This window comes from Pan troglodytes, chromosome 9, assembly GCF_028858775.2.
Source record: "Pan troglodytes isolate AG18354 chromosome 9, NHGRI_mPanTro3-v2.0_pri, whole genome shotgun sequence".
Lineage (NCBI taxonomy): Eukaryota > Metazoa > Chordata > Mammalia > Primates > Hominidae > Pan > Pan troglodytes.
The window spans coordinates 23,921,450-23,942,814 of NC_072407.2; the positions used below are offsets into that span (position 1 = coordinate 23,921,450).

At 41.9% G+C, this 21,365-nt stretch overlaps 1 protein-coding gene across 13 annotated transcripts in view; it reads left to right on the forward strand.

Moving 5' to 3' along the window:
- Positions 1-21,365, forward strand: part of NAV2 (neuron navigator 2) — a 773,425-nt gene that overhangs the window by 542,653 nt on the left and 209,407 nt on the right. For all 13 annotated transcript variants that reach the window (XR_008538002.2, XM_054662160.2, XM_508328.8 and 10 more), the window contains one exon: positions 2,355-2,515. Coding sequence is in view for 12 of the 13 variants with exons in the window: in XM_054662160.2 (XP_054518135.1) it covers positions 2,355-2,515 (161 nt within the window). In the remaining variant the exon portion in view is untranslated. The remainder of the gene's footprint in view (positions 1-2,354; positions 2,516-21,365) is intronic.

The following is a 21,365-nucleotide window of genomic DNA, read 5'->3' on the forward strand; positions in this document are numbered from 1 at the left end:
GGCTGGACATTAAGCCATTTCAGATTTACAGCTATACCCAATGGTATAACTGTTAACTATTGGGTATAACTGTAAATCATTATTCATCATTATTCCAAAGTTACAGGTAAGGAATTTGAATCTCAGAGAAGTTATGAGACTGCGCCAATGTCTTGTGTATGGAAAAACCTGTATTCTATCCATTACACCATGCTGCCTCACAGAGGACCAGACTGCCTACCTGATTTAAGGTTGTATCTTTCCCATCCTATGCTTTGATTGCTTGCCTCTATAAAGTCCTTATCCTGTCCTAAAAATCTGCTGTGGTTCAGCCTATGGTCAGCACAGCAGGGGCTCTCCAGCAACTCTGAAAGAATGCATCTTTTCCCTCTTCATTACTTTTTGCTTCCCTGCTCTTTGCAAATTCCACACTGTGGTAAAATACTGTGACCTGCGTTCCCCTACACCACTTAATACCATTGCTGTGACATCATCTTGGTACAAGTCCATAATCCTTTTCTAGGCCTATCTGTGGGCATAATGATTCCCAAAGACTCTGTCTGGTTTAAAAAGTCCAGCCCAAGGGAGGCCCAGATCTTCACCTGCAGAAGCTCTTCCATTGGATGTGAGTAATCAGATAACACTGACTTGAAGGACTTGCAGAACATTGTTTGCATTGGAAGCAGAACCAAGAGGTACTAAGATCCCACTGCTGGACCTCCTTGGCCAGATGTGCTAGCCACATCTGGTCCCCAAACACAGGCACTGGCACTGCTAGTATTTTGTACTCTGTTCTGTGCCTGTCTTTGTGGAGTGAATGTCCTCTCCAAAGGAGATGAGGTAAATTAACCAAGGGACAAATCCTCGCAGCACAGTGGGAAGTAATTCTCACTGCAACTTGTTGGGGGAAGAGCTAACCCCCTTCCTTCTCTCCCAGCTCCCAGTCAGGGAATTGGGCCAGCTTCTTTTTAACTATATAAATTTTACAGTCCCCTCACACCAGCTCATGTTCTCTGTTTACTCTACAACCATCTTTCTTGCCCAGCCAACAAGAAAAAGTTTAAAGTGATTGCCTGCTTATATCTAAAATGCTTCCAGACTGTAGACTTCTTTGGTGCTTACAGATTTGCATGGAAAGAGAAGGCTGAAAGTTTTATGACTTGAAAATTCAGACTTATCACTAGATCTAATGCTAGTCAGCTGAGGTTCCAGTGGCTTTTAAACACAGCTAAGTGGATTTCAGCTGAAAGATATAACTAAACATTTCATCATTTATTCATCTTTCAACTTTAATTATTGGAAACAGCCTGCTTAGTAATTCCCTGGACCAAAATTCTGATTTGAGGAGTCTTACCATTAACTCTTTGGTGAATGGGCCATAATACCTTTAGACACATTATGGATGGTGACTTTATTTCCCAAACCACCCAAAATGAGGTGTTTTATTTAAAGGGAGAGTGTGTGTTTGTCTTTAGGCCAACAAATTCCTGCCAGTTTTACAGGAAGAATATATGATGTTATCCATCTACTGTGCAGATAAGTTGTACTTCAGCCTCAAAATAATGCCTTTGGAGACAGGTCATCAGGTGTTGAAGGGAAATGTATGTGTGGGCAAGTGTTTCCAACCAACCTGAAGTTTTCATTGCAAATATGTTGGATTCTGAGTGGTAGTAATTCACCTTCTCACCTCTATAAATTGCCCTTTTCTTGATACTTACAACCCCAGATTATGGCAAACAGTTTTTATACCTATCAGAAGAGATGCACACACAAGGTTATCAGTTTAGAATCCTCTGAGGCCTTTATGTTCCATGCTTGATAGAATTAGAAATGACTGGCTTGACCCTATGCAAAAGTAAAAATACTTATCCCAGAGGGGGAAAAAAAAATGAACTTTGTTTTTGTTTTGTTTTGTTTTGAGTCAGGGTCTTACTCTGTCACCCAGGCTGGAGTGCAATGGCGTGATCTTAGCTCACTGCAACCTCTGCCTCCCAGGTTCAACTGATTCTCCTGTCTCAGCTTCCCAATTAGCTGGGATTATAGGTGCCCACCACCATGCCTGGCTAATTTTTGCATTTTTAGCAGAGATGGGGTTTTGCCATGTTGAACTTTGTATTTTTAATCCACAAACATATTTCTTCATCAAAATTTTTCTCTCTGCTCAAAGGGAAACTTCACATTTTGCTGTTGGACTTTGCTGGGGTCATTACTTGCCTACATGTTTGTAATGGTTCCACCAAATTCTGTGACTGGCAAACCTCCACACAATGTCTTGGATAGTTTCTTTTACCTCCTGCATGGTTGCAGTTCCTTCTTCCTACACACTGTTATTCTTCTGAGACTGAATGCATTATCCTGTTGCTTTTGCATTTTAGACTTCCAGGTCCTACCGCGAGGGTATCCGCTGCAGGCAGCGAGGCCAAAACACGCGGAGGGTCAACTACTGCTAACAACCGACGCAGCCAGAGCTTTAACAACTATGATAAATCCAAACCAGTCACCTCCCCACCCCCACCGCCAAGCAGCCACGAGAAAGGTGAGTCACCTTCTTGAGGAGCCTTTTTGGTATTTTCCTTCAGAGCACATCTACCTCGTTCCTTTGGGTGAATTGGGTTGGGTCGTGGGGAGGGGTTGCATCTGTGTTGAGAATGAGTTACAAGGACATATTTGGTAGGCAGGAGCTTTAGTAGCCAGAGGTATTAATAAAGTGGGGGAAAATATTGTTATAGTCACTAGCAAAAATAATTTGCTATCTTTGTTTGGGTGGGGCCCCATAGACACCTGGCTATGCATAGAAGCAATATAGCATTTGGAATTTGAAAATAAATTTTCATGGAATATGTTCCATATATTAAGTAGTTTTTCAGAAATGCAAGCTTCTTGGAGCATGCATTTTGTGAACTGTGATAAGCTTTTTTATCCGTCAGAAATAATGTGAGGGGAGTTAGGAACAAGAGGTTTTTCACCCTTTGAAAAAGTCAGGAATGTGGATTGGCTCATTGAAGATCTTGGCTACATATAAGGAGTGGACAGCCTTGCTCTAGGAGTTGTGATGATGTAACTTTTGCCATAAAAGGATATGGATTTTTTTTTTTACTATACACAGTACTGAGTTTTTAGGTTGGAGAAAAATAGTGAATAGTCCCATGGGGGTCCTGCCCAGAATGTAGTAAAACAAACCTTTGCTTGTTTCAGCCTCTATCTCTTGAGACATTGGAGAAACTAAGGTAGTTTCAAAGATTATTCCAAAAGAGGCAGAGCCTTCCTTCATTCCTTCTAGGCAAAGTAGTCTAGACATCTTTAGGAAATACGTCCAGGTCTCCTGGAAGCATTTCCTACCTGGTGGTGTAGAAGATTCCTAGGGCTGTCCACATGGTGTTTCTCTATTTCCCTGACGTCCAGGAAAGCTGCCCCCTCACTCCCTAAAGTGCCCCAGGAACATGGGCAGCCCTCCTACTGTGAATGAGCTGGGAACCGCCGCCATTTTCTCCTCTAACTCAGGGTCACTTGATTCAGTGGAACTGAGTTCCCCCAAGTGTTTGCTAATCACTCTATCTTTTCCTCCCTACATATGAAGGAAATGTATACAGGGCTGACAGATGTGTATGGAAAAAGGTTTCCCAGCCAAGGCACTGGGAACTCTGCAAATGGCACTAACGCCATCACCAGGATATCTTAACCTATCAAGACTTTGTCATCCAGCCCTTAGTTTCTGCCTCAAGCAACCATTTTTAGTCTTCTTCTCTCTCTCCTTTCCTGCTTCCTTGCCCTCTTCTCTCCCACTTTCCTTTTCTTCACCATACCCGTGTGTTTTTTAAGTGTGCTTAGGTTACAAAAATAATATATGCTTGTAAAATGGTACAAGTATCAAAGTTCTCCTGCATATTCTCCTTAGAGTACAAATATACACCATTCTATATATATCCATCCATAACTTTCACAATGCATTTATATATATGTATATATGTATGTGTGTGTATATATGTAATAGAAAGTTTTGTGTTTTTACATTGATGTGTAAAAGCTAAACTTTATGAGTATCTACCATGTGTCTTATTTTACCCTATTTTACAAAAGATGAAACTAAAGCAAAGAAAGGTTAAGTACTTGCTGAAGTCATATCAGGGATAGTGAGAGATGGAATTGAATTTGAACCTAGGCACTTCGGTTTCAGAACCATGATTAATACCGTGCTTTCCCTGGAAGTGGGAAACAAATGCTTGAAGCTTCGTCTGTTGAGGGCTGGTTGGCTGGCACAGGAGGAGAAAGTTGGGAAGGTGTTAGGAAAAGCCTGTGCTGGGCGTCTCCTCGTGGGCCAGTCTGCCCTTGCCCTATGCTCATTTGGGGAGAAGCTATTATAAAAGAGTCTGAAAGATGGATGTGAGACTCAAGTCCAAAAAATTGAGAAAATAAAGGTAAAAGTTCCTGGTGGATTTAACAGGTGTAGAAGTATACTGTGTTCTACAGCTGCCTACGGGTGTGCCCGCCAATGCTAGGACAGTGACTGACCTGCCCCTGCCCTGGGCAAAGGCTCCCATATCTGCTCTGAGCAGCCTGAGAACAACGAGGCCCCTTAAAGGACCATGGTGCAAATTCCAGTAGAGGCAATGCCCCAGGGAAAGACTTTAGTGTCAGAAGAAAGAAAGGGAAGTCATACTTATTTTTTTATTTAGAGATGGAGTTTTGCTCTTGTTGCCCAGGCTAGAGTGCAGTGGTGTGATCTTGGCTCACTACAACCTCCGCCTCCCAAGTTCAAGCGATTCTCCTGCCTCAGCCTCCCTAGTAGCTGGGATTACAGGCATGTGCCACCACGCCCGGCTAATTTTATATTTTTAGTAGAGACGGGGTTTCACCATGTTGGTCAGGCTGGTCTCGAACTGCCAACCTCAGGTGATCCGCCCGCCTCTGCCTCCAATGTGCTGGGATTACAGGCGCGAGCCACTGTGCCCGGCTATCATACTTATTTATTAAGTGCATATTATATGCCAGGAACTTTGATTTTCTTTCTTTTCTTTTTCTTTCTTTTTTTTTTTTTTTATAGACGGAGTGTCACTCTGTCAATCAGGCTGGAGTGCAGTGGCACAGTCTTAGCTCAGCCTCCCAAGTGGCTGGGATTACAAGTGTGCAACACCATGCCCAGCTAATATTTGTATTTTTAGTAGAGATAGGGTTTCACCATGTTGGCCAGGCTGGTCTCTAACTCCACTACAGATCACTACAAAAGTGATCTGCCCGCCTCGGCCTGCCAAAGTGCTGGGATTGCAGGTGTGAGCCACTGCGCCTGGCCTGATTTTCAGTATGGTAGCTGATCTTTACAAATATTCTGTGAGGTAAATACTGTTAACTCAATTTTACAGGCAGAGAGAATGAGGTTAATAGAAATTAAGTAACTTGCCCTCGCTGGTAACTAAGCACTGGAATTGTATCCAGGTTCCACTCCGGGATTCAAACTCTGGCTTCTTCCTGTCCTTGGGGAGGTCTGTTATGAGGATAAGGTACCTGTGAGAGTGTTATGTGAGCTGTGACGCTGGAAAACTCCTGTGAGAATTCACAATGATAAAAATAACTGATGGTGGTCCCAGTCTGTAGAAGGGTGCATTTATTCTCTCTCCTACCCTGGGCTGTCCCAGGTTTTTTTTTATACTAACTTTTTCAACCATCCTGAGGTAAAAAGCCAGTGGAAGTTTACTTTCAGAAACTTCTGCATTTCCTTCACCTTTGTCCTTGGTTTTCCTTGAATCCAACCTGTTGATTGCAGCTCCTGAGGTAGCCAGCCCACATGCAGAGTGAAATAACCACCTGGGTAAGACACAACAGGTACCTGGATGAGGTCACCTCTTGTCCTTCACCTTGAGAAGTTCTGTCTCGGGGAGGGACGCTCTTGTGAACAGATAAGCCACAGTTTGTTGTGGTGGGTGCTGTAGCTGAGGTGTGGACTGTTTTCAGGTGAGGTAAAGTCCGTGATGTAATCCCATCACTCCTGCTCCTTCACCGAAGCCTTCCTGTAAGTGAGTCAGACCCTGACTGGGTCAGGATCTGGCATTGCACTCTCAGGTGAGCCAATTCATAGACTACTTTTTCAAAAAGTAGTGGCAAAATACCTATAACATAAAATTAACCCTCTTCACCATTTTAATCAATAATGTTAAGTATATTCACATTGTGGTACAGCCAATGCCTGGAACCTTTTCATCTTGCAAAATTGAAACTCGGTGCCCATTAAACAATAACTCTCCTTCACCACCTCCCACCAGCAGCCCCTAGCAACCACTATTCTACTCTCTGTTTTTATGAGTGAGAACTCTCGATACCTCATGTGAATGAAATCACACAGCATTTGTCTTTTTGTGTATGGGACAGAGCTACTGAAGAATTAAATAATTACTTATAAAGCACTTTAGAATACTGCTTGGAAAATAAACACTGAGAAAATTTTATCTATCAAAATGTGATAGGATATGCATAAAAATATGGAATAATATAAATAATGGGCATATTTCACTTAGCATAATGTCCCCAAGGGTCATCCATGTCATAGCCTGCAATTCATAGGCTTTAATGTGTGACCCCATTGACCTAAGAATTTCACTTGGAGGAATTGTTCTAATGACATCAGTGAGTTAAATTAGAATTTCATTATTCTGTCAATAAGTGACAAAAATATTTCAGCATTTAGTCCCAATTTTTAAAAAATATTAAGAGGGACTGTAAACTAGTTCAACCATTGTGGAAGTCAGTGTGGTGATTCCTCAGGGATCTAGAACTAGAAATACCATTTGACCCAGCTATCCCCATTACTGGGTATATACCCAAAGGATTACAAATCATGCTGCTATAAAGACACATGCACACGTATGTTTATTGCGGCACTATTCACAATAGCAAAGACTTGGAACCAACCCAGATGTCCAACAATGATAGACTAGATTAAGAAAATGTGGCACATATACACCATGGAATACTATGCAGCCATAAAAAATACTGAGTTCATGTCCTTTGTAGGGACATGGATGAAGCTGGAAACCATCATTCTCAGTAAACTATCACAAGGACAAAAAACCAAACACCACATGTTCTCACTCATAGGTGGGAATTGAACAATGAGAACACATGGACACAGGAAAGGGAACATCACACACCGGGGCCTGTTGTGGGGTGGGGGGAGGGGGAGGGATAGCATTTGGAGATATACGTAATGTTAAATGACGAGTTACTGGGTTCAGCACACCAACATGGCACATGTATACATATGTAACTAACCACGTTGTGCACATGTACCCTAAAACTTAAAGTGTAATTTTAAAAAAAGGGAATTAAAAATTGTAACAGGCAACTTTTCAAAACCCATAGAGCACTTTATGCTTTGTAGGGAAATCCTAAAGAATTTATCTTAAAATCATGCCCCCTCCTACCATCATCACTGAATTTAGTTCTGGTTACACAGAACAACCCACTGAGATATGAAGCTAAAGAAAAAGTGATAGTATATAATACTTCTTAGCTAGAAAAGGCCTAGAGACTCACATGAAATTCATTCACTTGTTCCATAAGGTGGTGGCCAAGTACACAGTTCATGTATAAAAAACAAAAATATTCCTGAACAGCAACATAACCTACTAGTTTTCCCAAAGACTGATCTCAGATTTTGCCTGTGAGGTTTGGAGGAAAGTCTGCAGAACCTTTAGGAGAACCTGCAAGTTGTTTGTTGTATCATCATTGCCATCATGGTTAGATTTGCCTTTGATTTCCTTTTCTCTCTCCTGCAAGCAGCAATGAGCCACAGCTGTGCCTGACCTGTGATATATATGTGAGCAGATTTGCCCTTGAAAAGTCAGTGTCCAGAGATGGTCAAGGATGCAGGAAGACTACTCACTTCTGTTGACTCCAAGTGGCCCTAGGGCTCCAGACCAGAATCACAGATTTTCAGGGGCAAAGAAATAGCTGTCTTTTTAAATATTTGTGATATGTGTTTTCTCTTCCTGTCCTCTCACATCCTTTGAATGAATTAACACTGCCTGGGATCTAGTACATTTCTAAAGTATTTGGTCCATATTATGAATTTGAAAAATTTGGTATTCCTAGACTGACTTACATGCATATAGAAGATACTTTCTCCTGAATAATACGGTTTTCTTCATTTTACAGAAAGCACATCTTGATTTTCGTTACAAAAATAATGGAAGATATTCAAACAACATAGAAATGTATTCAAAGACAAAGAACCCTACATAGCCCCACCTCCTAGATTAGCCACTGTTTATCACTTTGTTTATATTATTCCATATTTTATGCACATATGATCACATTTTGACAGATAAAATTTTCTTAGAAAGTGCTTTATAAGTAATTATTCTTCAGAAGCTCTGTACCCGTACACACATTCATATTACTTTCAAAATCTTTTAAATGAAATCATGAAGTCATGGACAGCCTTTCTCGTTTGTGCATATAGGTCATTCTTTCTTCCTAATAGTCACATAATATTCCATTGTATGGACTTACCACAATATCATTTAATCACTTTCATTTATGTTGTTTCCAATTTTTTGATGTTTTAAATAGTACTGAAATTAATATCCTTGTATGTTTTTTACATGTATATAACCATTTCAGTGGAATTGCTGTATCAAAGGGTATGCATAGTTTTCTTAATACTTCCAAATTTTGCTCCCAAAAGATTATACCTATTTATATACCCATCAACAAGATATGAGAGGGCTACTTTCTCTACAAACTTGATAGCACTTTTATCACTGTCTTCAGCAAAAAATACTTTCATTCTTTTGAAATGAGGCAAATTATTTTAAGAAGCTGAAATAACAAGACCATTTGATAAAAACTGGACTTGTTTACTGACACTGCTTTGACAACCAGTTGCCTTAACATAGGACAAAAAGCACTTGAGTTTGAGGTCAAACTTTCTACTCTCAAGATACTTCTCCAGACTCAGTTTCCCCTCTGTGAGTCTGAGGTCCTCCATCACTAAACCACCGTGAGGTGTGAATGAATTCTTCAGTTGGCGCTGGCTATTGCACCTCATCTGATGGGAGCGCCATCCGTGATCCATGCTTTCTGGTGGGTTTCCTCCTCTAGTTTTTGTTCTGTGTCATTCCCTTCCTCTTTGTTCACTCCTTGTCATGAGCAGAAGAGAAGAGCCAGACATGGCTCGAGACAGAATTTTATAACCTTCAGCACTATGTCATGTCTGAGTAACTTTGGGGCCATTGATTTAGAATCTCTATAAACATGTCACTTTATGGTTGGCAAACCAAGTTATTTATCTGAGCTGGTGATTAGATGTAACCATGGAAAAGTTGCCCACGTCCTGCTATTAACCAGGATTCTGACATAAAATTACAGGTTAGACTAGATGAAATTAATTCAGTCATCCAAGTCATGCAGACAAAAATACAGTTGGGGTGGCCTGTTTCAGGTTACTTTCTTCATTTGTTCATTTCATCATCATTTATAGAGCACTTACTATCTGTCCAGCACTGGACTGGTTGTCGTGACAGGCAGAATTGAGACACAGACTCTGCTTCCCAGGGACTCACAGTCTCAGGGAGGAATGATGCTCACGTGTTCTATAATAGAGAGAGGCTCAAAGTTGTGAGGAAAAAGATGAACATAGCTGGGAAGACTCAGGGAGGACTTCCGAGAAGTGATATCATTTGTATTGATTTCCATTTCAAAATTTTTGCTTAGAGAAAAGGAAGGCTGGGAAAGAATGACTTGTCCTACCCTTTCTGATCTGGGTGTTAATCTGACAGCAAATCTGCTGGGTTCACTGTGTTATTCAACTCATATTCTATGGAGGGCTTGTAGAGTGTAAACTTCTGCAAGATCATTTCTGTGGTGGGGTAGGGCCTCCCTTGGTCTTTGTCATTGCTGGAGCTATTATCCCAGGCCAGGGAGAGCTTAGGTGTCGGTTGGTTAGAGTGGGTGATAGCCATCTTTTTTTGGGAATCAGCTGTGATGTTATTATGACCTTCTAGCTAGAACCCATAGTTGTCAAAGGGCTTAGAAAGCCAACCTAGAGGTGTGAACCAAGGTGGCATCATTGAATTTAAAGAATTGTCTGGGATATTGCCTGGAATGGAACTCAGTGACCAGTTAGACCACCTGTTGAGGCTAAGTAGGCAGGATGGATTAGATGCTGCCAAATTTAGGGACTTCACAGATCACTGGAGGAATAAACAAGAAGTTGTATCAAAGTCTTGGGGCCAGTGTTCAGTTATCTCAGGAGAGGAGTTTTGGGGCCTTGCAATCAAAGAGAAAGCAAGTACTGTGAAGGCAGACCACCGCGTTTGAGTATTTGCTCTGCCGCTTCCCAGAAGTATGGCTCTGGCCAAATGTCATGGTCACCAATGCATCTGCTCAGGATGACCCTCAAAAGACCATCACAGGCCATGCTTAGCACCATTCTAGTGCTGTACCCCTGCATCCCCAGGTAACAGCTCAGGTGTGAGGTAATAAGACTTGAATAGGGCAGGTGCACAAGTCCGTCCAGCTTAAAAGTCACATATCCCAAGGGAGTATGTAACAGCCCCATAAGTATAAATTCTAGGGTTCCCACAAGGATTAGGCCCAATCAATTGTCATAGAACTCAGAGAAGCTCAAAATGATGGTGTCCTCAGGAAGTATTTATACCTCATTTATGGTTTTTCCCATCCAGATGTGTCATTTTTACCATAAGCAATGTGCTTAGTAATATAGTGGGCATTCTGTCTTTATCACATTTCCAGGGGAACAGTTAGCAAGTTAATCCAAGGTCAAATTCTCATCCAAAAGAGGGAAGGGTTTTGTTAATCCTTTTCCAACAGCAAGTTATCTTACCTCTCAGAGATTCAGTTGATTTATCTTTGAAGTGGCAACAGGCTTCTATAGCCCTAATGTTGGGAGAAAGTTAGATGTGAAGCATTCTTTCTCATTTTTTGCATAATCCAATTAAAACTCTAGACTGTTGTCTCTCAAGGTGTGATTCATGAGCCATCTCATCATCCCTTGAGGTAATTGCTAAAAAGACAAATCCCCAGGCATTACAAACTGAGTCCTTCTAATTCATATTTTTGAATAAAAGCCTAGAAGTTTACATTTCACACCCACGAGATCTTAAGGCACTGGAGCTTGAGAACCCTAGTTTTAGCAGGACTTCTTGGTTACCTTTAAAAGAGAACACCGCCTGCCGGGCATGATGACTCACGCCTGTAATCCCAGCACTTTGGGAGGCGGAGGCAGGAGGATTACTTGAGGTCTGGAGTTTGAGACCAGCCTGGTCAACAGAGCAAAACCCTGTCTCTAATAAAAATACAAAAATTAGCTGGGTGTGGTGGCGTACGCCTGTAGTCCCAGTTAAGTGGGAGGCTGAGACAGGAGAATCGCTTGAACCTGGGAAGCAGAGGTTGCAGTGAGCCGAGATCACACCACTGCACTTCCTCCTAGGCAACAGAGCGAGAAAAGAGAACACTCCCTTTTAATTGCCCTTTAATTCTCAGCAACTACTTTGTAGTACATTGTTATGGGGAATGGAGGTAATATAGTAAGACACCCAGACAAATGCCTAGCACATAGCAGGAGATTAATAAATGGGGAATCATTTAAATGTATGTATACATTTTGTCATATACATATTGAAATTTATTCTGAGAACCAGCAACTTACACTGGGTAGACTTAACTACTTGCATAGGTCTTACTTTCTTTTGGCTTTGTGCTATTGCCTCACTAACCTTTAGCAAAGTTCTTTCTTGCATTTTTCATTTTTACATTTTCATTGCTGTCTTGTTTCTGCTGAGCTAACAGATTCTTCCTTAGACTGGCAATATTAAAAAGAAAGTGTCCCTTTGAGGTCTAAATAGGGGAGCAGAGGGAATACAAGACAAAGAGGTGCTCTGAGGGAGAAGTTGGCTCACCTTGCCCTAGCTGGAGAATCACCTTTTGGCTCTTTGTCTCCTTGGCACTTGCAGAGCTTGGTGGTACTTTATGTGGAGGAGAGCACTGTCCTGTTCAGAGGAAGGGCGAGCACTATTAAAGCTGCCTAGAGAGGCACCTGAGTGATGTGCCCAACTGCCCTTATTCCACCCTAGCTTTTGTCCTTAACCTCAAGCATTACAGTCGAACATCAAGGTGAAAGAAATTGTATCCGGTGCAGTCTTTCGCCCCCTTTGGGAGTCATTTTCTTGATCTACTGTGTAATTTAAAAGAGTCTTCAGAAGAGGAGACACAAAAATCCCTCTAATGTGTGAAACTAATAACCTTTAATACTGAAGCCTTCCTTTTTTCACAGAGAAGAAGAATGCCACCATGTTTGTTTGTCTCTAAATATGGATACATTTCAAAACCAATGTGTGAACTTATGGTTCTGCTATATAACCTTTCTCTAAAATACAATAAACCTGGCTTTTTGTAACAGGGAGTAGAGAAAAAGAGAAAATAAATCATTTGGAAAGATGAACGATCTATTTGATTAGTCTTGTCTCAGGAATTGAAAATGACTAGTTGATGTTCATCCGATCTTCAGATGATAAATCTCAGCATTTCTCTTGCTTCCATCTGTTACGAGGAAACTATCACACATACATGAATTCAGTTTCATTTCAAGGATCATTGGGAGGGGGAAGTATTTACATTTCTGGGTGCTCTCATAATAGTCATTTTTATCAAGCTCTCATCTGTAGTCAGGACTTAGTTTAGTCATTCCTTAGTTTAAGGTCCTCTTTAAAAGTTTATTTCCTCCAAGTTTAGGTATTTGACAGTGTTCAACAGCATGAGAAGATACATACATTTTGGGATAAATGAAGCTAACATTTCTGTGAGCATATGTAGCCCATGTTCACAATGTGAAGTGCAAGCATGGAGTGCTGGTCAGAATGAGGAGAGAGACCCTGAACAGTAAAGCCTGGCAGCTCAGGTAGCTGCAACTACTTACTGAGGAGTTTCTTGTGAATGTGCACTTGGCTGCCTCTCTGGGCCAAGGACATGACATCCTCAGGCTTCAGTGACTCTCGCAAATAAAGTGCTTGTTTCTTAGCTGCAGCTTGCCTTTGTGATTCCATCAACGTGTGCATTTCATTGGGATACCAGTGTGTAGCCCACGTGCCAGGGAGCCATCTTCTCCTGATGAAGGTATCGGGGTTGCAATGAGAATATCTGAGACAATGGTCATGGTATATCTACTTGGTGGTGAGAGTGACACATGGGCCATTTGCAGGTGTCACACACTGTGGACGAATGGTCATGCTACACGCTGGTTTGTGCCAAGGCCTCATGGACACAGTTCACATTCTTAGTGTCCTAGGAGCTCCTGCCATGATTCCTTAGCAGTGGTTATGCTAGTTTTTATGATGGCAAGGCTCCCCAAACTTTGTGGACAATGCACAGATAACAACTGCTGATGGAAATCAATGGCCTGGCCTGCTTCCTTCATAAGAGCAAAGGTAAAGGCAGCCTCTTAACATCTAATGCTCCCTTTGCCTTTTTCAGAGTTGGAGAATCACAGCATTCTTCTCAAATGTGGAGTGGGAAATCTAAATGTGGAGTGGGGAAGCTATAATTACATAGCTTGGAAAAAGAAAAGTTTAAGGAAAAAAAAAAGTCCTTTGGCTCCAGGACAGCCTAGGACTGTAAGTCACTGCTGCCCCCTACTGCCCAAGTTTTGTGTGTGTTTCCTAGAGGATCCTTGGTTTCTAGCCTGGCATTCTCAGGCACTGTGCTTGGGAGGATAATAACTTGCAGACTGTCTAAATGCTTTCTTCCAGACAGGGCCTCCCCACATTTGTTTCCTCAATTTAGGAGAATGTATGTGAAGTGGAGAAAACCCACAGTGTGGGTGTGATCAGGTTCATGTGGCCTAGTGGAAAGACTTTCTCTTGAGTGGTGAGGAACTGACAGCAGGCCTGAGCTAAAATTGGTCTTCACAAAGCCGTCCACCCACTCACGTGGGCAGGCAGCCAGCTGGTGGATTCAAGGATCAGGTTTAGCCCTAAGGAGAAGGATTTTTGAAGGCACTAGTTGATTTTTGCTGCAAAAAGGGTATGCTAGATTTGGTTCCATTTTTAAGAGGCAAATAATTCTAAACCAGACTGTATAGTGTGGAATAAATGATTCTCTCCCTTATTTATTATACATTTGTGTACTTGGAATTCAGTCCTTCATATATTCATGTGTCTGAGGTTATTTATTGAATGTCTTCTATGTACCAAGCATTATGCCAGTCACTGAGTATTCAAAAGTGAAAAAGCAGATTATTTCTGCCTGCATGGAACTTAAAGTCTGATGGAAGAGACAGTAAACAAATGCAAACAGTATCGTTACATTTTGTGGTAACTGCTCTTATAAAAAAAAAAGAGGGGTACTATGAATGAACTTAATTCTCTGGATTAGGTAGAAACTTAATTCTCTGGACTAGGTACAACCTCTTCAGGGTGAGACCCATAGCCAAAGTTTGCAGGGTCCATTGTGCCCACGATCCCCATTCTCCCACACAATGGTTGGAAATAAAGGATGTTTTTGAAAACAGTGTTATGGACAGAAACCAGTTCCCTTGCACAAATGAAGATCTATATCCTGAACTAGCTTTTTTCTTCTCTCTCTGGACATAGGGAGTAAAAGTAAAAAAAATACAGGGAGGCAAACTTTGGCTCCATATGTATATTGTGAAAAGAGCTTTTCACATTTGTCTTCTCACAGTTGAATAGGCTCTCTTGAGAGTAGTGAGTTCCCTGACCCCAGAGGTATTCAAATAGAGGCTGGATCATCACTTGCTAGGGATGCTACAGGTGAGGTTTCTTACAATAGCCGGTAGGTTGGAATAGATTTTCTCTAAGATTGCTTGCAAATCTAGCATTTAATTACCCCAGGCAAGGGTAAAGTTGGTGTGATTTGTTCTGGAAGAGTCTCCTCCACCTCAGTAATTTCACACATATCCCCACAGTTTATTAGAGTTCCCAAAACCCCACCTTTGGATTGGTTCCCTTAAAAGTATTCATTCATTCCAAAAATGCGCTTTATTTTTGAGGGTGCTACTTGTACTCTAGGATTCATTTGTATGCTGGAAAAAGACTGCATCTTGTGTGGATATGCCTGTGTGCATTTGTGATGACCTCTTTTGCTCCATTCACATTCTTGAGAAGATTTCTCCCTTAACTTCACTTAAATTGTCTTGAACTTGCCAAGTTCATGCTCAGAGGCCATCAGAGAGTTCACAGGCAAGGATGGGTGCCACACAGAAGAAATCATGGCTACTTCATGAGAAGTCGCATGTGTGGTTTCCACCATTTAACACTTGGATAATTCCTTGCCCTCATCTAAGAGCCAGATAGGAATGTTCATGCAAATTATTTTTTTAAAAATCTATTTCACTGACATGCTGTAGGGGGCAGTATTCATTAAGGAAAACCAGGGACAGAGTCCAGGAAGAGCCAGTAATTTCGACCTTGTAGGGAAGAAACTGGGCCCTATTTTTAACTATTTCTGTATACTAGAGACTCATTCAGTCTGTCCTGTTGTTCGTGCATGAATGAGGCTCTGACCTTCAGTAATGAACCTTCTTAGGGGGCCAGGATTAATTTGGCTTATGTTAAATTCATCTGGCTTGGAGTGAAAACCAGTGAATACCTGTGAGGGAGAGGGACTTTTCCATATAGGACATATGTGCTAGGGCAAGGATTCTTACCTAGGTCACCTGACTCCAAGCTTTTGCTCTTTTAGCCACAATTTGAACCATTTCAGGCTCATACCTTCCAACACAAGTAGTGTTTACCTCCCCCAGAACATCTTCAAACCTGTTACTGCCTAGGAAATAGATAATAATAAAACTTGTGGGAGCAAACCTTTTTTTGGACCCTCTCATCTTGATAAGTTTGGTGAAGCAGGTGCCTTACTCACCCCTATCTTCCCAGCCCCTCAAAATGAATGGTTTCAAATCATAGCCACGTATGATTTCTTACAAGCCCAAGGCTGATGGGACGGTCTTGCTAAGGTGCACCAGCTTCAGGGGGTCTCGGCTGGGCCTGCTCCTATGTCTGAGGGCATCTGGCACATTGACTGCATGCTGGCTGATCTGTAATGGCCTCAGGTGAGACAACTCAGAATTCTCTACATGGTCTTTCATCTCCCAGCAGTCTGGTCTAAGCTATTCTTCTGGTGGTAGGTGAGTGCCAAGGCAGAGAGTTGAAATGTACAAGGCCCTTTGAGGCCTAAGCTCTGAAAGAGGACACCAGTTTTTGTCTTCATTCTCTTGGCCAAACCTAGTCACGTGACCTGCCGAAATTCTTGTGATTGGGAAACAGATTCCACCTACTGAAGGAGGAGCTGCAAAGTCACACTGCAAAGCGTACATGGCACAGAGAGGGGTGGACACTAGGGGCTGTTTTTGTAATCAATCTACAACAATAAACAGGTTGCACCCAGTGAATTTGTGTTGATGGATTGATTTCAGTTGTCAAGGTAATAGTCTGTTTCCACTGTAGTTGCATGAAAATGAGAATGCACTGAGCTCATTTAAGATGCACTAAGACATACTTGCAGTTTCCTATAAGTTATAGGGGTATGTAGTTCTAAGAACTCACGGGGTAGAGCAGCCAAAGCATCCTTGGTTACCCCAGTCCAATAGAAGGTGTCTCTAAGAAGCAGATGCTGGCAGGTCGGTGAAGGGGCACAAGCACCACTTGCTTTATGAGGCCCCTGTGGCCAAGGAAAGAAGGTAGGAACCAGCTGTTAAAGTAGAACTCTGCAAAACAGGTCTTACTCCACTTGAGCCTGTTCTCCAGCCTTTGGGATTCTTGGTATTCACAGGCCTACACTTCTCTGCTTTCTCTTTCCCACACCAACTGGCAAAAGTTGTTGTGTGATGAAGATGATCCAAATGTCAGACTTGGGCTCAGGACACCTGGGGTCTGGTCCCAGCAACTCTATTTGATGGCTGTGTGGCTTTGATGGGTCATTGAACACCTCTGAACTTCACATTCTTCAGCTCTAAAATGGAAATGAGGATAGCACCAACCACATAAAGTTATTGTATGGTTTCCATGAGATGAAACATACAGAAAAATACCCTAAATTGTGTATATAAGGTTTGTTGAATCAATGATTTCATAAGTGTCCAAAAGTCAGAAATGACTACAAAGGAGAAAGTAACCACAGCAGCTGAACTGAGAACCTCAGAGAGCCAGTTCTCCACTCCTGGTCTGTTGCTTCAGATCAAAAGTCTGAAGCACCCCTGTAGCCACCTCTTCTTGCTCATCCTCCTCTCTCTCTCATAAACCGTGATGAAAAGTGTTTTTGAAAACCAAGGGACCAAGAAACACTGAATGACCTTCACTGAAAGGACAACTTTTAGCAAATGCACACTTGACATAGTTTGGTAAATATCCACCCTGTTATCTTTTGCTCCTGGTGTCTTAGAAATGTCACTTATTGATTCTTGAAATTCCCCCACTGCCACTCATAGGGGGAGGGGGAATTTGAGACAGAAGTATTGATTGAAACTAGCGAACACTGAAAGAAGCATTTGTTAGGTTGTCCTTTCTTTTTTATAAATTGGCTAAAGTAGACAAAAGAAGATACATCTTTTGGCAGAGTTTTAAACAAAAGGAAATTAGCCAATTATATTCCTATAAAACAATGTTTGAAAGTCAGAATTGATTATTTTTCCACAGTGTTTTGGAACAAAGTACTCTGATAGGTGAAGGATCAAAGGACTTTTCTCTGAATATGATTTTATTTTTCCTTTTGTTTTTTATCATCCCTCAGTCTGGGTGCTCTGATTGTCTTAATGCATCCAGACCCACAATTTGCAACTTGCTCCCCCATTGCTGCGGGCTGGTGACTACAGTGTCTTTGGACAGATTAGAGGAAAGACATTGTAGCTGAACTCCCAGGCAGCCCCCAGGAAAGGAGCAGGGAGCTTTCTGTGTTCCCTTCAGTCTGAGCATGCCAAGATGCCCTGGCTCTGGCCTTGTGGTGTTAGTCAGCATTAGCACTTATGATCTTGGCAACCGGAATGGCCACTGCTGGCCGGAAACTGATCAGAACTGTTCAGTCTCATTAAGGAGCCCCTCAGATCACCTTCTGACATGTAACGCTTCAGAAATCATCAAACGGCTAAGGTAGAGGCTGGCTTCCTTGAAGTCTTTCCAGAGGCTTTGGCATATCTGCCTTTTGGATGAGCTTAACTAAACAGAGAGCTTTTGAGGTCCAGGGTGGGTGTGGGAGCTCTCAGGGCACTGGAAGTAACATTGTGGTGGGGTAGGAGGAGGGTATACTGAGCTTTTCTTGGCCCACCCGTTCACTCCCTCCTTCCTCCCTTAACCTCTTCCTCATCCTCACTGGTTACTCTCCAGCACCAGGAGGAGGAGACATTTTGCAGAGTGCTGGTCTGTATTTAATAAATAAATGCCTCTATCCTCTGCAGCACTGTCCAACGGTACTTTCTGCAATGATGGAAATAGCCTACGCTCTGTGCTGTCTAATGTGGTAGCCACTAGCGCTACATGTGACTATTAAGCAATTGACATGTGGTTAGTGTGGATAAACGAATTTTTAATGTAGTAAATTTTAATTCATTTAAATGGCCACATTTGCTAGTGGATATGGTATTTGACAGCACAGCTCTAGAAAATTATTCATTGAGCAGCCAGTGAGTCTGCTGCTGAAGTCTGTCATTAAAAAAAATGTCATTCTAGACACAAAAGGCCAAATATTGTATGATTCCGTTTATATGAAATCTCCAGAGTAGGCAAATCTATAGAGACAAAAAATAGATTAGTGGTTGCTAGGGCTGTGGGGTGGGAGTAGAGGAGGGATGAGGAGTGGCTAGAGTTTCTTTTTGATGTGATGAAAATATTTTAAAATTAGATTGTGGTGATGGTTGGAGAACTTCGTGAGTATGAGGATACTAAAAACCATTGAATCACTCTAAATGCATGAATTTCATGGTATGTGAATTATATGTCAATACAGTGGTTTTAAAAATGGCTTTCTGTTCATGCCATATTCAAGTAGATGTTATAACTCTAGCTCTTCTACCCCAAAACATTAATGGTTAAATGTCTCCCCTTTCTTGGACCTCAGTTTCCCCTCAATAAAAAAAGTGTATTGATTTTGCATGAAGGATACTAAAGGAAAGAATTTCTGGTCCCACTTTCCCTGTATATATTTAATTTTAATCTAGTTCATATGGAATGGGACTGTGTGTACCCCCTCCTTTTGAGACCCCAATTCTAGACAGTGCCCCATTCCAGGAGTAGCCAGGCAGTAAACGGAGCATTGACGCAGGTAACTGGCCACCCCACTCTGGCCATTCCCTCTGGAACCACAGCATAGATAGAAGGCCTTTGGTGCTGGCCTAGGAATTTTAAGTAATGCCTGAGACATTTATCTTTCTGCCTCTGATCCAGATAAAAACAGATTGTAACTTTGAGTTGTCAATTGATCCTAATGCACAGAAACCACTTTCTATACCCTCAGTGAGCAAAGACCCTGGCCGGGGAAGAGGTGGGGAGTTGGGAGTAGGAGGAGATTCCTGGCTGTAAAACATCTCATGGTTTTCTGTGGTTTGTGGTCCAGGGGTCCTGTGGAATCTCTCTGGGAAGCACATTTCTTCAGGAGCAAGCTTGGTCTTTCTCTTCTCCCACTTCTCGGCTGCTCTTTTTGAAATCAAAAGCCTGCCATAGGGTTGCAAATTAATGACATCAGACGAAGTAATAGTTGCCATCATGTTCCTCCTCCTCCTCTTCATCACTATCCTAAAGCCTTCCATGTGTGTCAACAACAGATGTTACAAACGCCTGCCTTATAAATAACTTTATAAAGTTTATTATAGTTTTATAACTTTATAAAGTTATTTATAAGGCATATATAATAACTTATATAATTGCTTGTAATATAGGTGAGGAAATGGACTGTGAATAGAAAGGGGGCACTGAAACAGTAACAACAAAGAAAATGGTAACAGTCACTGCCCATCGTGGGGTGATTGAGTTATTATGTGCCTGGAGGTGTGTTAGGTATTTTGCATACATAGTCTCATTTAATCCCTCACATCACTACTAGAAGTGTCAGTAGTAACATCTCCATTTTATAAAGAAACTGAAGTTCAGAGTGATTAAATAATGGGCCTACATTATGCAGCTAAGGGCCAGTGTTGACATTTGAACCAGAATCTGCATCATTGCAAAGCTAATATTTTGCTTTTAACCCTCATGCTATCATACAAGCTAGTTTTTACTAAATTCACTAATCATTGAGCCCCTCTTTTACGTTAAATGCTGTACAAATTGCTGGAGGTGCAACTATGAACAAAACCAGCCAATGCCAGATGAGTGGTCCAGGCAGTCAGAGTCATGGAAATTCAGAGAAGAAAGTGGAAGCTTAGGGACTGGGAGAAGGTAGGCAAGGAGAGTTCATATAGAATTGGAGCTTAAAGGAAGAGTATGAAGTTCTTGAAAAACGGTATAGGGACACTCTAAATCAGAGGCGCCCTGGAGTTTGTTTTCTGACATATCAGCATGTTAAGAAAAAAACATAACTAGCCAGGCGCGGTGGCTTATGCCTGTAATCCTAGCACTTTGGGAGGCTGAGGCAGGCTGATTGCCTGAGCTCAGGAGTCCAAGACCAGCCTGGGCTACGTGGTGAAACTCCACGTCTACTAAATACAAAAAATTAGCCAGGCGTGGTGGTATGTGCCTGTAATCCCAGCTACTCGGGAGGCTGAGGCAGAAGAATTGCTTGAACCTGAGAGGTGGAGGTTGCAGTGAGCCGAGATAGTGCCACTGCACTCCAGCCTGGGTGACAGAGCGAGACTCTGTCTCCAAAACAAAACAAAATAAAAAAATAACCAAACACCACATGTAAAAATATCATGATAATTTGAACTCATTTTTATGAGGACAATGATCACTTCTCCCCCAAAATGCCCTTAAGTGTAAGGTAATGCTTAATCCCTGTCTCATTGGCTTTTACAGTGTCATCATTTTGCAAGCACTTTTTTTTTTTTTTTTTTGGTCTTGATTTCATTTAGGGCAAGGACAGGGCTCAGCAAATATTTGTGAGCTGGAAGTGAACTGTAGCCAACTCTGTTGGCTATATGGTGCCTGAAATCCCCGCATGTGCCAGATGCTGTGCTTGGAATAGGGACAGGACACGTAGCACGGAAACAGACACTTGTAATATCCTGTGATAAGTGTCTATAGGACATTTATGTCTGGAAGGAGCATCCAATCCAATCTTGGAGGAGTCAGGAAGATATCCTGGAAGAAGTGAGGTCTAAGCTGAAAGGTGCATTAGCTGTATAGAATAAGGAAAGCGTATTCTAGACAGAACAGCATGTCCAAAGTCTAGGTGGTAAAAGGGGACATGGCATGATAGAGGGAAGTTGAGTGTGTATA